The sequence below is a fragment of the Otolemur garnettii genome, unplaced genomic scaffold (genome assembly GCF_000181295.1).
Source record: "Otolemur garnettii isolate 467f Iridium unplaced genomic scaffold, OtoGar3 scaffold00001, whole genome shotgun sequence".
In the NCBI taxonomy this organism is placed as follows: domain Eukaryota; kingdom Metazoa; phylum Chordata; class Mammalia; order Primates; family Galagidae; genus Otolemur; species Otolemur garnettii.
The window spans coordinates 59,304,450-59,320,978 of NW_003852396.1; the positions used below are offsets into that span (position 1 = coordinate 59,304,450).

General features: G+C 44.7%; 1 protein-coding gene across 5 annotated transcripts in view; it reads right to left on the reverse strand.

Moving 5' to 3' along the window:
* Positions 1 to 1,078: 1,078 nt before the first annotated feature.
* WT1 (Wilms tumor 1) overlaps positions 1,079 to 16,529 on the reverse strand; it is a 46,987-nt gene continuing 31,536 nt past the window's right edge. For 3 of the 5 annotated variants that reach the window (XM_012801326.1, XM_003781211.1, XM_012801329.1), the window contains 5 exons: positions 12,228 to 12,324; positions 9,315 to 9,465; positions 5,846 to 5,935; positions 5,157 to 5,240; positions 1,079 to 2,498 (listed from right to left, as the gene is read on the reverse strand). In XM_012801326.1, coding sequence (XP_012656780.1) covers positions 2,377 to 2,498; positions 5,157 to 5,240; positions 5,846 to 5,935; positions 9,315 to 9,465; positions 12,228 to 12,324 — 544 coding nt within the window. In that variant the 3' untranslated portion in view covers positions 1,079 to 2,376. Of the gene's footprint in view, positions 2,499 to 5,147; positions 5,241 to 5,845; positions 5,936 to 9,314; positions 9,466 to 12,227; positions 12,325 to 16,529 lie in introns of all 5 variants that reach the window. The other 2 variants (XM_012801320.1, XM_012801332.1) reach the window with 1 other exon arrangement.

A 16,529-nucleotide genomic window follows, 5' to 3' on the forward strand; every position in this document is an offset into this window, starting at 1 on the left:
TTCTGGCAGGAAAAGATAAAAACGGCTGATATAAATGAGTCACCACACTCGCTATAATTAACAGTGATGCAAGAGCCAGATGCAAAATAAGAGGGGCCTCTGGACCTGACTTTTCGGCTGCCCCAACTTTGAGCTGAATGCACTTCAATGCAGAAAAGAGTCTCCGCGGCTGAGCTTCCGTCTCCCTGAGACATATTTAAAATAAAGAAATGAAACCTGGAATGCATACAACGCAAACTTCAAGATAACAGAGTTGAGAGGGGTGGCACCAAATTAATCTCCTTATTTACAATTGAAAAACCATACACCAGAACCAGAAAAAGAGTTTATATATAGCCTTTAGATAATATACGTCTTTCCTTTCACACTCCGCTGCCCTGGAAATTCTAAGTAGTTTCAACCTGCTGAGCTGATTTATGGCAGCTACAGAAGTAAACTGAATTGTACTAGCTGTTTAGCCCAGGTCCTTCTGATCCCAGTGATGTATCTGTGAACTTTGAAAAATAACAACTGTTGGCATCCCTCTATTCTCTTTTGCCTATCTGAAAGTGATGTAATGATAGCCCAAATAAACCCTACACACCTGTAATCCTAGTATATTGGGAGGCTGAGGCAGGAGGATCACTTGAGGCTATTTAAGAGCAGCCTGAGCAATATACCAAGATCTCATCTCTATGAAAAACAGAAAAATTAGCCAAGCATGATGGCATGTGCCTGTAGTCCCAGCTACTTGGGAGGCTGAGGCAGGAGGACTGCTTGAGCCTAGGAGTTTGAGGTTGCTGTGAGCTGTGAGGACACTTCTGCACTCTAGTCCCAACAGCAGAACAAGACCTTGTCTCAAATAAGTAAATAAAGCCTAAAACTTAATTCCTATGATACTATCCACAGACCCCATCCCACTACAGTATTGAGCATTATCACTTTCTAATACAAGGTGAAGGCAGCAGTTTCTGCTGCAGAGGGAAATAAGTGGCCTGGATGGGCTCAGCCATCAATGCCAGTGGCATCTTCTTACCTGTTTAAAAGAGACTCACTGGCATAAGATTTAAACACAATACAGCTGATGAAATCTTGCCACTTTCCTTTTGAATAGACTTTAATTGAGAGCAAAGTGAAAAATGCAGGTTACAGTTTTAGTGTTATCAATACCTTGTAAATCGACACCCAGACAGCGATGCATCTAATATTTATACATTTCCTAAATTTAGTTGTTGTCAAAGAGCAAATCATTATCAGATACATATATTTACACAATAATTTCAAGCAACGGTAAATTATAAACTCCTTCCCTTAAAAAACAAAACACAACACACACACATACACACACACATACACTCAACCACCTTTAAACAATGGATTTCCTCACACTAGTAAGTTTCATTTTTTTCCCCACAAATACTTGTAGACCCAAAGTTACTTAAGTTACTTAAGAACAGTCTTATCAGGAGATCCCGGACCATCCCCTATTTTCTTTTAAAATCACTTTAATTTTTACAACTGAAGCCACATAACCAGCATGGTCTGTACACTCTAAGGACACCCCCAAGTGATGAAAATGAATTCCACGTCTTTTGTGTGAGGAGATACATACATCTCTGAAGACACACATGATTACAACTCAGAAAAGTCAAAAAACACAAAAATAAAATCTCAGATCTTCAAACACAGTTTCTTAAGAGCATTGTGCTAAGGTTAACATCGAATTCACTGAGCTGGGAAGATTCTTCTAGATTTCTATACAGAGGTACTGGTTAGTTCTGATTCTTTTTTTCAGCTGCTTGAAACACATGAGCTTTAAAACACATGCCTGGTAGAACTACATCCTGCCTTCCAGGTTAGCAGCCCGCCTGACCTCCGGAATGTTAGACGCAGTGCACCCTCCGATGCCTCACTCTGATTTATTTCTTGCTGTTGCTATTAGTAAATGGAAACCATGACAAAGTTTACATTAGCAGACACATACACATGCCCCGGTCTATAAATATCCCATGATGGAAAATGGTACAATAACTCCATTCCTAGTGAAAATGAGCATAAAAGGAGAAGGGGGGCGTGAGGGGACATTATCAACAATGGCTCTTCTTACAGTGGAAAGTCCAGACCAAATGAAGATGGGCTTTTAGCTAAACGGACACTGCTAACCGCTTCTCCAGGGCCTGTGAGTCAACTAAAACTTGGCAAAGCAGAGACCAACTCCTCAGGGCAAACCTGGTAGGGTCCAGTTGTACAGGTGTCTTGTCTCGGAGTCGGATGAAGAAGATCAACTGCGGGTTCCTTCTTAAGACAGGTGAATGATGAGAAAGTTGCAAGTCGGATTTGAAAGTAGTTCACACAATGTCCTGCCTGGGACATGGAGCTGTCGCTGGGTGGGACCCCTCAAAGTGCCAGCTGAAGTTTGGTCATGTTTCGCTGGTGCATGTTGTGATGGCGGACTAATTCATCTGAGCGGGCAAACTTTTTCTGACAACTGGGCCACCGACAGCTGAAGGGCTTTTCACCTGTTGACACAATTGCCAGTCAGAGACACTTGCCATGGAGAGAATGGGCACAAGTTCAACTGTCACCGGCCTGAGTTAAGTCATCACAATGCATCCACTCTGGATCCCCCACACTAATCAACTAGGCTCATTTCATTTCTCAGTCAGCCTTGAAATGGCAGCACCTCTGAGGGCTTTAAGGCTTGAAATAGTGTAAACATCACAAAATAATCTTAGGTGAGAAGACTTGGAAAATGGGAGAAGGGGTAAGTTTAGTTAGTGGAAATGCCTGGCCAATTTGTATTTAATTAAGGGGGAAATATATTTGTTTCAACTGCTGCTGATAGAATGCTTTATGAACTGTGCACAGATTTCACCTTTGCTCTATTGGGAATTGGGCTTCTCTGGGTGGCCAGAGCCTCCAGATCATCACCCTGGATATTACTGATCAGAGCTGTGACTATACCTTTAATGTCTTTATCTGTGTAAGTATTGTGTATGGGCCGAGTATTTTTAAATAAATCAGTGACAACCAGTTTGTATGTTTTTTTTTTAATCATGAAGTTTACTAAAAGCATAATCCGTTATATGGAAGATTCTAGTTGAGGCACGGTTCTGAGATTTTTAATAAGCTTACCAAAAGATCAAGACTTATCCATCTAAGGCAGTGATTTTCAACTAGTGTGCCCATGAGAGGACCTTTGGTGTGTTTTGAAAGTTTTTAAAGATCAATAATTAAACTATATTTGAAAGAATTTCAAGGCACAGTAAGTATATTCTTTTTCATCAGCATAATTTAAGTTTGCTGCAAAAGTTCAACTATAGGCTCAAGTGTGCCATGAGATAAAAAAGGTTGGAAAAAAACACTGATCTCTAGAGCCCCTCAGAAGTTCTCGCCAAGCCTCTTTCTCATTAGAGACAGTAATTAACATTTATTCAGTGCTTAGTATATGCCAGGCCTTGATCTGAGCCTCATACACACACAAACACACACACACACCCTCACCCTCAGGCATTCCTTACAATAGCCCCGTAAGGGAAACATTTCTACCTCCACTCTACAGATGAGCTTGTGACATCAGGGAAGGGCAGCCCCAGGCAGGACTCAAATCCAGATTTCTCTAATTCTAAAGCCTGTGTGTCCTCATCACACCTCCCAGGCCTAGTCGTAAAAATATACAGCTGAGCTTTATCCTAGAGAAGCTGCCTCAGGAGCCAATCTCTGTGCCACCTGCTGGGATATTGCTGGTCCCACTTTGCGGCCTTTCAGAACTACTGATTGGGAGGAGCACTGAGAAATGTCCTAGGAGGGCTGGTGCCCCAAGGTCAAACCGGGGGCCAATCAAATACAGGGTTCAACAAGGGTACTGGTGCTGCAGGTCACGTCACACATACTTGGGGAGTGGTGCACACAGGATAATTCCCTGCCACCAAATTGTGGGCTCAGGGCTAAGTCAAAGAAGCAGCACCAGTAGCACCTTGCGGGAGGGCACGAGATGCCCATCTGACCAACTCTGGGGCATAGGTGTCTGGCTTTGTCTTGAAGCACAGCCTATTTGGACTAAGAATCTGATACTGCCCAGGGTCTCGTGATGTCACATTTCCCCTCATTTCCTACTCACAGTTCCTCTGCTTTCCTGGTCTGGCTCCTGTTCCCCACCCCCACCTCCAGCCATGCTGTCAAAGGCCAGCTCCTGATGGACAAAACCCAGCCCTTTCTCTCATCGCCTTTCTCCTCCCCGCCTCTCAGCAGAGGTCAGCCTTGCTGGCTCTGATTGCCTTTTTGATGCTCTATCCTCTCTGGACACTGAGTACACCCACGCTCTTTCTCCAATATAGAGGACAATGGGACAAGGTGAGGTAGGAGCAGATCAAACTGGGCTTACTGCTTACTAGCTTTGTGACTTTAGACAAATCATTTAATCACTACAGGTCTCTGTTTCCTCATCAGTGAAATGGGATAAAGCATGCCTACTTCACTCTTCTTACAAGGATGTTGTGAAGATGATGTGAGGGAACCTAAGATTGGTCCTTCCAACAGCAGCAAATATACAACAGAGGTGGTGCTACTGTTGTCAAGAATCACACCAGCCTTGCGGAAAAACAAAAACTTTCAGCAACCAGTGAATCCATGTCCTGTTCCTGTCTCTGTATTCATACATACAACGGAAGTGATATCCACACGCTGATATACATATTAGTCTGGCAGAAACCAAGACTGATCCTGGGACATTAACTCTCAGCAGAGGAAGGACTCAGCCCTCTGAAAACAGTGTGGTGAAACATGAGCTCTCAGAAGAATAAATGTTTGGTGCGTTAGAATTTCTGCTGTTGGTCTGTAAGGTTGATAACAGGATTATCAAACAGTGTCAAAAAGTGATGCAATGTATTCAAAAACAGTAGGGACCTAGTTTATCCCTTCATTTTCATTCTGGACACCTGGGACATTCTTTTCACATCCCTCTCCTGCTCTGTATTTCCCACTTCTCCTTCTTTAAAAACGTTACCATTATTTAAAGATGGCCATATCCTGTCCTTTCTCTCAAGTGAGTCCAAATCTTTTAACTTCTACATTAGTCTTTTCCCAATCTCTCTCATCACAAACAGCTTCATTCAACAGTAGTTTTAAAAAAAATAATGAAAAATAAATGTGAAGAAAAGTTTACGCACTTGTTTTACCTGTATGAGTCCTGGTGTGGGTCTTCAGGTGGTCGGACCGGGAGAACTTTCGCTGACAAGTTTTACACTGGAATGGTTTCACACCTAAACGGACAGAGAAGGTCTAGCCTCGGCCCTAATGATATGCGGAGCACAGCGAGCCCCACACGGCTAGCTCCTGGTGACTGGGGGAGCCCAGCATTTTCCAGCCACATCTGCAACATCTGCCTTGCCCTCGGAGTTCCCCACCTCCCCAGAGGCAACCACCTGATTATGCACAGTAACCTCCAAGGACCTGCTTCTGTCTTGGGAACAACCATTTCTTAACCACAGAAGTCCAGCTTCTCACCAGCTGAAAGGTCTCAGCTGTGTCAGAGACAGAAAAAGTGAATCACACCCTACAAATCCGATTCCACCCTCCACCACCCTCGGCCTGTGCTGAAGCTCAGTGTATCTCATCAGCCCACTGCTAGTGAGATCTCATCCCTCTGTGGTTTGCAGGAGAAATGTGGGTGTTTCCTTTTCCTTGCTTTCTCTCTCTCTTTTTTTTTTTTTAAAAGAAGGAAAATTCCCAGAGATCAGGGGGAAAAATTACTGGAAAAACCAAACACATCTAACCTTCTCATCCATATTCAACAACAAAGAGAATCAGGAAATCAACCCTAACCCAAGGGAACACGGCTGCCACAATGAGAGGTGAACCTACAAACCTGTGTGTCTCCTTTGGTGTCTTTTGAGCTGGTCTGAACGAGAAAACCTTCGCTCACAGTCCTTGAAGTCACACTGGTATGGTTTCTCACCTTGGGGAAGACACATATTCTATTTGAAAAGGACACTGGAAATGGGGATCTCATTAAAGGCCATGTTTCCTACTGGGACTGAATGAACTCCCAAATGCCTAAGGCACTTCAGTGGTGCCTGTTGAACTGGATGCCCTTAACCTGTGACTCAGGAACAAAGGAGGGGTTAGGTGCCAGAATCTGACAGCAGGGTGACATCCAGTTCTGCCACCTGAAAGGCTGGTTGAGGCCTGGTTCCCTGATTGTGAGGCCAAGTGTAAGGCAGAATTCTGGGATGTTTGTGCCTTGAGGCTAACCCCATAAAATAAGTGTTTTTATGATTTATGGCCCAAAGATTTGGTGCTCTCTGCCACTGCATTCTTATTCTGGAGTCAAGCATAAACAACTCCAGCATTCTGAGGCACTCAAGTTAAACCTGAAGCCAAAGAACTTAGGAAATCTTTGGTATCCTTTATCCAGAAGTCAGGAGTCTGGTTATACAAACTCCTGGCACAGAGTGGAGAAGCCCCTCCCCATGTTTGTTAGGAAAAGCTGAGCCAAATCCTGGGCTCTGTGCCCCAGGAGTGCATTGAGCGACAGGGGCCTTCCAACTTTCTTAGAGAATCCTGAGTTGCCGTCACTCTGGGTCAGAAAACAGCCCATCTCACAGGCTGTGTCTGTGTGTTGCACGGTGGAGCCCAGTTTCCTTTCCAGCCTATAACTCCCACCATTTCCCTGATAGATGTATATTCCCAGATCTATACCCCAGACTTCACCATTTTTCTCTCCCTGTACTCGGCTCACATTAAATGCCCTTTGTCTCTATCTCCAACCAACAAGACAAGTCTGTCTTATGTCCCTCACAAATGGCACATCCTCTGCAATGCCTCCTTGGAAGCTGTATCTGCAGATTGAAACCCCTTCCTTCCCCCATTACAGAATGTGTTCCAGAGCTGTGGAACACATGGTGAGCTGTGCCTGGGTTGTACATCCTCCCATGGTCTGGAAAATCCTGAGGGCAGGAGTCTTCCCTTCACTTTGAACTTATACCCAGCCCAGTGCCTTACACTTCACCTCTGCAACCTGGAGAAGACAATACCCTCTTCAGTCTGATTTCTCTCCCCTGCCCTGGAGTGTCTGCTCATCCTTTATTTCCTTTGCTTAACTTCATCAGCCTCTGATGGTTAAACCTGGCCCTCCTCCTCCAAGAAACCTCAGATGGTCTCAGCTCAAACTGATGCCCTCTGAACTCCTCAGCTCCTCCAGCCTCGGATTCAGTACATCATCACACCTCTCTCGGTCCCTTTTCATTTGCATATATCAATGGTTTTCAACCAATGTGCCATGGCACACTGGGGTGCTGTGAGAGGATCTTGTGCCATAGCACACTGGGGTGCTGTGAGAGGATCTTAGGTGTGCCACAAAAATAAAAGTCATTAATTAATTTTTTTTTGATCAACATAATTTAAGTGAGTCCTGCTTCTACTATATCCGACCCTCTTGATTGCTTTGTGTGTGGATTAAATGAAATAATACATATAGCAAGGCTAGCAGGTAAAAAGTACTTAATATAATAGTCTGTGTTGTTATAATAAGTAAATAAGAAAATACTACAATCTTTCAAGAAGAGGCTGTAGGACTGTTAAATGACAACCGGTCCTCCTTGTCTTCTGTAAGAAAGAGCTTCTTAAAGGCTCCTGTGGGCCTGGGTTTGGCTATCTTGCTCACTACCTTCCTGTCTTACAGCTGTCTAACCTTCACTGAGTTCTAAGTGTCTCTTTCCCATTAAAAAGCTTCTATAATCATATTGTCTTCAGTGTATTCCTTTGCATTTTCCAGGCAGAAATTTACTTTATCATTTTCCTTATAACCTCGACAGAGACTTTTCTTTTCTTTTTCTTTTTTTTTGAGACAGTCTCATTATGTTGCCCTTGATAGGTGCCATGGTGTCACAGCTCACAGCAACCTCAAACTCTTGGGTTTAAGCGATTGTCTTGCCTTAGCCTCCCAAGTAGCTGGGACTACAGGCACCTGCTACAATGCCCAGCTAGTCTTTGTTGCAGTTGTCATGGTTGTTTAGCTGGCCCAAGCCGGGTTTGAGCCTGACAGCCTTGGTGTATGTGGCTGATGCCGTAACCACTGTGCTATGGGCGCTGATTCAGACAGAGATGGCTGGCAGAGATCATTTTCAAATGATCCTATTTGAGAAAATACATAAAAACAAAGCATGCCTCAAAGTCTGTGGTCCACCAAGTAAAACTTGGCAAACTCCAAAACTGCATGTTCCAGACATAATTAATTAGCAAAGACCAATAGTCTAGAGCAGCAGTTCTCAACCTGAGGGTCGCAACCCACAGGAACTGTATTAAATGGCTATGGCATTAGGAAGGTTGAGATCCACTGGTCTAATGAGATCTGAATGCACCTAGCTTGCTTCTTCAGTTTCCCAGCAGCAAAGTCAGCAGTTATAATAAAATCGTAATAGTGATCATAACCATAAAGCTGCCCTTCAGTTAGGGAAAAACAGTACCAGCTCTTCTGTAAGAAAACCTGGGCCTCAAAATACTTCCCCACAGGGAAGACCCAACCACACTCCCATCTAGTGCCCAGAAGGCCAAGAGCAGACTTTTTTTGGAGACAGAATATCATCTGCTGTCTCAGACTAGAACGAGGCATCAGCCTAGCCCACAGCAACCTCAAACTCCTGGGTTCAAGTGATCTTCCTGCCTCAGCCTCCCAAGTAGCTGGGACTACAGGAACCTACCACAACACTAATAAAAGCAGACATTTGTGAAATGGCCGTTCACATTCAGGGTGGCCAACAACCAGAAAAGCTCAATTCTCTCTTTCCCAGAAATAAAGTCCTTAACTGGTGGAGAAATCCAGTTTAATTGACGAATCTTCAGAATCATCTTTTTTTTTCTTTAAAAAGTGATGAGCAGAATTAAACCTACCATCCATTTTCCCATTCCTGTCTAGTTGGTCATTACTAAGCCAAGAAGTTAAGTTTTTCTCCAGCGCATCTCTTCCAAAGTTTGACAATGACCTTGCTCAGCAACCTCTCAAAATCATGGGATTACCCTTTTCCCAGGCTAGCTCTCTCTTTACAAATGCTAATAGTATTCTAACAGTTATATGATTCAAACACGGTCTCTAATTCTGTGGCATTTTCTTTCTACCATTCTGCTTTGCCCTTCCTGAAGACCATTTATTAACCTCTTTAATGAAGGATGAACACTCAGGAAGCCAAATGGCCTGACACCTGTCCTCTACCGCCCTGGCCAGACCTTTCACGGCAGGGCCTTCTTGCCGTCTGAGAAATCACCAGTGTCCTTAGCAACCTGAGAGCCCTGAGAAGGAGCACCATCCTTGCCCGTGGCTGGACAGAGGGCTCACTTACCAGTGTGCTTCCTGCTGTGCATCTGTAAGTGGGACAGCTTGAAATATCTCTTATTGCAGCCTGGGTAAGCACACATGAAGGGGCGTTTCTCACTGGTCTCAGACGCAGAGCGGACAAGAGTCGGCGCTACTCCAGGCACACGCCGCACGTCCTGCAAGCAGAGCAGAGGAGGAAATGTGAACATTTGTGTCAATTCTGAGGAAAAGTGAGCATTGGAATATACCCAAAGAATAGCTGGCAGGGATAGAACTAAAACCACTCCCATCCACACCCCAGATACCCACGGTAGACATCACTAACAGACGAGAGATCAAGATCTTCTACAATGCCATGTTCTCCTATCATCACTACTGATCCCAGAATTGGCACTTGAAATGGGTTTCTATTTCTTCTAGAAAATAAATGTTGTTGTGTGAAAGAGCTCCCAATTCATCTTGTCTCTCAGCTTCTCCACTTGAGGCAGTGAGGTCAGGAAGTCCCAAGTCTCTGAGTCTATCTATTCCCTCCCACTTGAAGACACAACCACATGACCTTGGGGCCACTCTACAGTAGGTGGAGAAGTCCTTATCAGAGCAAAATGTGGGATACTGCATGAGCCCCAGAGTGACCGGCCCTTCCATGTTTAAGTAAGTGACAAGAAGAAGGAACCCCTGCATTTGGGGGTTCTCTCTGTGAAGGGAAGCTAAACTCATGGGGTAGCCAGTCCAACCTCCACCTATGCTTTTGTCCTGTCCTTGCAGTGACAGGTCACTTTCTTTCCTGGAAGAAAAAGTGCTATAGTGACATACAAGGCTGGTGTTAATAGGCTCTGGTGTCTCAGGGCAAATGGTGGCATAAATTAAATGTTGAGCCAGATGTTTGATATAATCAACACCTATCTGGGTTGGAGTTTATTAGAGGCTGTGACAATGACTCTGTCAACCTGAGCTTGGTGGGAAAGAAGGGAAAGGAATCACTTTTCATTTCCCTTAATTCATACTAGCCGCAGCGTGCACAGGAAAAGGATATAAAATTGAGCTGTTAATGTCAGTCAGGGTCTTGGTGAAGGATTCAGATGGTATTTGTTAGGGGCCAGATTTGATAATTTCCTCCTCCTACCTCCATCAGTTTCCCATATACCTGCAACCCCTGCCTTTATTTCTCACTATTAGAAGGCCTGGGATGAGAAGCACACTGTTCCATCTTCATGACATTTCTGGAAAGATCAATCAGAACATCTCAGAGCCACCTGCCCCACATATCACATACAACTTATTTCTAGGGCACTGACTACCCTTGTGCAAGTATCACAGTTACAGCATAGCCATGGAGTCATGTTTGTACGTCACAAATGCAAACTCTTGGTAACTGTGTGTGGTTCTGATCACCCAAAGAGGCTCTGTAGAGGTGGCAGACTGAAGCGGGTGTTTATGAATTCTCGAAAACTTTTACCTCTCTACTCTACTTTCTTCCCTCTTCTTGGATATTTCCCCCTCCCTCAGTCCTTTGTCTCTTTAAGAACAGTATGACATGTGGTTAAAAACAGGGGTTCTGAAGTCAGACGGGACCTGGGCTGTAAGTCTCAGCTCCACCACTTACTATCCAGGTGATTGCAGACAAGTTACTCCTTCCTCTTCTCTGCGCTTCAGTTTCCCAATCCATAAAATAGAGATAATAACCTACCTCATAAGGGTGTGCTGAGGATGAAATGAAGGGAAACAGGCTGCATTTAGACATGTAGAAACCATAAATGCATGCTGCTAAGTGAAAGAAAGTCCGTCTGAAAAGGTGACATACAGCAGGACTCTAACTATAGGACACTGTGAGGAAAGAGCAGGGTTGCTGAGGGGAAGAGGAGAGAGGAAGGGACAAAGGGTGGAGTACGGGGCAAGGTCAGGACAGGGAAACAATTCTGGACAATACTGTAGTAAGAGATAAAGGGCATCATACAGTTCTCAAAACTAACTGAACTGTGCAACACACAAAAAGTAACCCCCAAACTATGGACTTTAGTTAATAATATCAGGCTCACACCTGTAATCCTAGCACTTTGGGAAGCTGAGGTGGGTGGACTGCCTGAGCTCAGGAGTTCAAGACCAGCCTGAGCAAGAACAAGACTTGTCCCTACTAAAAATAGAAAAACTAGTCAGGTGTGGTGGTGGGCGCCTGTAGTCCTAGCTACTCAGGAGGCTGAGGCAAGAGGATCACCTGAGCCCAAGAGTTTGAGGTTGCTATGAGCTATGATGTCATTGCACTTTACCTAGGGAGACAGAGTGAGACTGTCTCAATGCCCTCAACCCAGTAACGTATCAATATTAGCTCATCAGTTGTAACAAATGCACCATTCCAACAGGTCATACAGGAAACTAGAGGGTAGAGGTGGGAAAGGGGGTTATGGGAACTCTCTGTACTTTCGGTGCAAGTTTTCTGTAAACCTAAAACTTCTCTAAAAACTAAAGTCCATTTTTTAAAAACAAAAGAATCTATGTATAAGACTTAGCACAATATCTGGCACATAGAAAATGCCCAGGCATAGGTGGTACAGTTAGTATTATTATTACCATTATCAACCCTTGGCAAGACAGAGTCTATCTCTGGATGCTTTACAATGCAGACCAAATCTTTTTAGAAGTCAAGGGCCCAAGAGATTAATTCAAGCCCAATTAACCCAAATACCAGAGCCCACCTTAAAGAAGGTAAATCGAGCAATCAAGAAGGAAACAGCAGATTCTGTAGATAGCATCTTGGTCTGAGTTGGGCAGAATGCTGACTTACTCAAGTTAGTGGGAAAGAAGGGTCCCTGGTGTCAAAGGAGTTAATAATTAAAAACAGACTTCCCAGGGCAAAGCGTCCCTCAACAAGGACTGACAGGCCAGGGAGCAGGAAAAGAGGCAGTGAGGCCCACTGCCAGCTGGTGCACCTCTGAGTACTCACCTGAATGCCTCTGAAGACGCCGTGGGTGTGTATCCGGTACTGAGCGCCACAGAGAATGGGTGTAGTGTGGTTGTCACTCTCGTACCCTGTGCCATGGCTGCAAGCACAAAGATGGGAGAACAAGTCTCAGGTTGGTTCATGGCTGCCCTTTGGAAATGACGGTCAGCAGTCAGGAGGGAATGGTTTTCTTAAAGCTCACGGGATGAAAGTAGTTGAGTTTCGCTTCCCTCTGCGGGCTGCTCTGGAAGCAGGATCTGCCCAGGGCAAAGCGGCTTAGTCCTCAGGTCCTCCCCGTGTGGCCCTCCCTCTCCCTCAGACTCTCCCAAGCCAGCACCACACCATGTGGGTCTACGCCTGGCTCAGACAAGCCAGGAAAAGCAGGACGTAATTCCTAGTAAGTTGTTTACCATTCAAACAGCAGAGCTGACAGCTGTAAACATCTCAGGAATGAGCAGAATGTCTCAAGTTTCATGTTAAGTGCACTGGATTTTTGTCAGCACCTCATGACTCAGTTTTTACCAGACAGCACCAGAAAAGTGATGACACTTACAAGAAGAGATGTCATGTCCTCAGAAGCGGGGATTACACGTCTCTGGCCTCCACTCGGTTTAACATACGGATCAGTTTCCCACATCAGATGAACTCTTTGTAGCCACCCTGTGCTATGGGTGAGCCCTGGATAATATTCCCGCAACATCAGACTGACTGGTCCCCTACTGGGTGCTCTGGTGAACCTTGGACTATCAGTGAGAGCTCAAAAGATGTGCACTGTTGAAAAGGACAACCTGGAAGGGGCTGATGTCCTGCCCCGCAAGTACTCTGTCCTTCCAGTACAGTGCTGACATCTATTCTGCAGTTACTTTGATCCAGGTGAGCAGAGTGAAGATTCTCGTGTACACTGGCTCCACATCAGAATCCCATCTAGAATCACCACTGACAGCATTTATGAAATATCTCTGTAAAGTGGTGCAGCTACTTTGGGAAACGTCTGGCAGTTTCTCAAAATGTTAGACATAAAGTACCATGTGGCCCAGAAGTCCCATTCCTAGACGCACTGGGTGGCCATAAAGTTTGTGTGCAATTTAAAACTGACATCCCAAGGCAAAGCGTCCCTCGGCAAGGACTGACAGGCCGGGGAGCAGGAAGTGTGCAACAAACTTTATAGCCACCCTGTGTTCCCAAGAGAAATGAAAACAGAGGTCCACACAAAAACTCGCACACATTGTTGTTCCCCACCATTATTCCTGAGAGTCAAAAAGTAAAATCAACCCAAATGTCTATCAGACGATGAACGGATAAACAAAATATAGCTCATTCATACAATGGAATATTATCTGGCAATAAAAAGGAATGAAGCACGGATTCATGCAACCTTGAAAACATTAGGCTAACTGAAAGAAGCTGTTCACAAAAGACTATCTATTTTCTGATCCCCTTTATATAAAGTGTCCAGAATAAGTGAATCTACAGGGACAGAAAGGAGATCAGTGATTAGTTGCTCAGGACTAGCAGAGTGAGAGGATGTGGAGAGTGACTATTGAAGATGTCCTAACAGAAACAACCATGAATATACTAAAAACTAATCAAGTGTGCACTCAATGTGTAAACCACAGGGTTTGTGAAATCTAGAAAGCTGTTTTTAAAAAATTACGTCTGTAGGGTGAGCTCCACACATCAGCATTTTAGTTCTATTTCATCTTATTTTTTTTGAGACAGAGTATCAATTTGTTGCCCTGAGTAGAGTGCCCTGGTGTCATAGTTCACAGCAATCTCAAACTCTTGAGCTCAAACCATCCTCTTACCTCAGTTTTTCATTTTTAATGGAGGCGGGGTCTTATACACTTGCTCATGCTGTTCTAGAACTCATGAACTCAAGAGATCCACCCACCTGGGGCCCCCTGAGTGTAGCATTACAGGCATGAGCCACTGTGGCCATCATCACCATTTTTTAAAGCCTCCAGATGAGATTAATTGGCTATTGGGGGTGAGAACTCCATCCTCTGCCTCTGTTACTCTAGTGGTTGGTTCCAGCGGTCCCAGGCAGGAAGGCAGGTGAGGGGTCGGGTCAGCCCACCCCTTCTGGTAGGGTGTGGGGAAAACCTGGGACTGACTCAACACTCACTCACCCTGAGGAAGAGAGTTCCTGGAAGGGAAGAGTGTCTGCCAGGATGACTGATATGTCCACACCCCTGGAGCCACAGCAGCTGTGGGGTTTCATATTAGTTCTGGTTCTGAGCATTTCAGAAAGAACTGCCTGTCTGCTCTGCAGAGTTTAGAGAGATGGGTGCTCCACTAACCTATCACACCTTGTTTCTACATCCTTAAAGTGATTTTTAACATACTTTGGGGGGAAATGTCCCAAAGGGTTAACCCAGGGTCAAACACGCAAAAATTAGAGAGAAATGCCAAAATCAGAGAGCATCTGCCTTTCTGACCCGTAAGAGTGTGTTTGCCAGAAAAAAAAGAAGCCATGTCTGCCTTCCTGACAATCATTCTGTACAGACAGCGGGGAAGTGAGAGGAGATGAAGGTATGTGAGGATAGCTCTCTACGCCACAGAGCTGGGATTCTCTCAACTGTCACCATGTGAACTGGTGTCTTTTACTGTCCCAAGATTTCCTTCTTGATCCCCTTCGCTTTGTTAAGTCCTTCTAGAAGTGCTGGCTTAGATGGATCCCAGTGCTCCAGAAGTGTGTTTGGAGGGAAAGTGGAGAGAGAACCACCCAGAGCTTTTAGAATTCGACAAGTCACAGTCAATGTTGAAGGCTGGAGAGAGGATACTTACCCAAAGGGATCCCGTTTCTAATTTTTAATATCAATATGCTAGTCAGACATAATACCATGTATTTGACCATAGGTTGCCAGCAGTCAATCCCTGGACAGAGTGAGGCCTCCCTGCTGAGTGTGGACAGAGGACTACTAGAAACACACCTAAGAGCAAACATAGCTCCTTTGAACTCAGGTGACCTTCCCCAGTCACATAAAATCTGACTAAAACCCCATCTCCCCAACACGCTGGCATGAACTAAGGCAGGTATTGCCACTCTGAGCTTGCATACATGACTGTCTTAAACCAGAATTCAGGACCATCCATTCACTCTTCAAATGCCATTCTCTTTTTCTCAGCAAATCATCCCCAACTGCTTCAATCTTTTTGTCTCTGGATTCAGCTCCCAAGATATGTGCTTCCCATTCCATGTCACTTCTACATTCAAAAAGCTCTTTTCTGTCTTTGCATGAGAAGAAATGATCTTCCTTGCTGTTGCTATGGTCTACTATATCTACAACGTATACAAAATATTTTTCATGGCATTCAGGAATTGATCGTGTTCTGGAAAGTCTCTGTGTGGCACAACCTGAGGGAAGCCATCATAGAGACTTAGCCACTTAGAAGGGGCTAGTCCACCAGGGCATAAATTCCTGGCAGGAGTTGACATGAGACAGAAAAGTTCAAGAAGATGGAGGCTGCTATTGAGACAAGAGCTACTGTTAAGACCCACTGCAAGTATGAATGGTCAAGTGAGGCAATGCTTTACCCCAAGAGAAAATCATCCATAATAAAAGCCAGTGACTATGCTGCGGATGGATCAGATGGGAGTGAGGATAGGATTCCTAGATTCTAGAGCCAAAAAGGCTATCAAGAATGGCAGGGAGCCACCAGCATAGTGAAGATATGTTTAAGTCCAAAGATGCATATTGCAAATAAAAAACCTGGAAATCCATGGGTGGCTGTATGGTTAAAAAAAAAGTCATCACAAGCCAGAGATAGAAGGTCTTATCATTTGTAGAGGTGACGCCAGAAAGCAGTTCCGGAGCAGAGTATGAATGCTACCAGGCCAAGTAATTGAGAAATCCAAACCTCCCACAGGATAGAAATGCATGCAATGGCCTCATCTACCTTCCAACCCAGATAAAGGGAAGAAACATAAAGGAATCCTGGCACTGTGCATAGCAAGGCATGCAATCCCAGCCTGGGTAAGGATGGATTTGCTTAGGGTAAGAAATGAGTGCTTTATAAAAAGTTTGCACGTTTCTCTGTTTTGTTGCCTAGTAAACTTCCTTTTGAAAGATATAAAATTGATTCAATGTCAAGAAAAGGGACTTGATGACTCCTTGGCCAAGATAATCAGGGAGTTTACAGGAATTGACAATCCGTGGAGCTCTGGTTCCAGGTGGAGAAAAGAGCTGGTGGGTCTGGTGCAGGCAGGTCAAGATATGGAAGAGGAGGCTCAGGGAAAGTGATTGTGACTCCTGTCCTAACACAGAGGCCACCAGGCTAGAAACCTCTTGCCAGGTTGACATA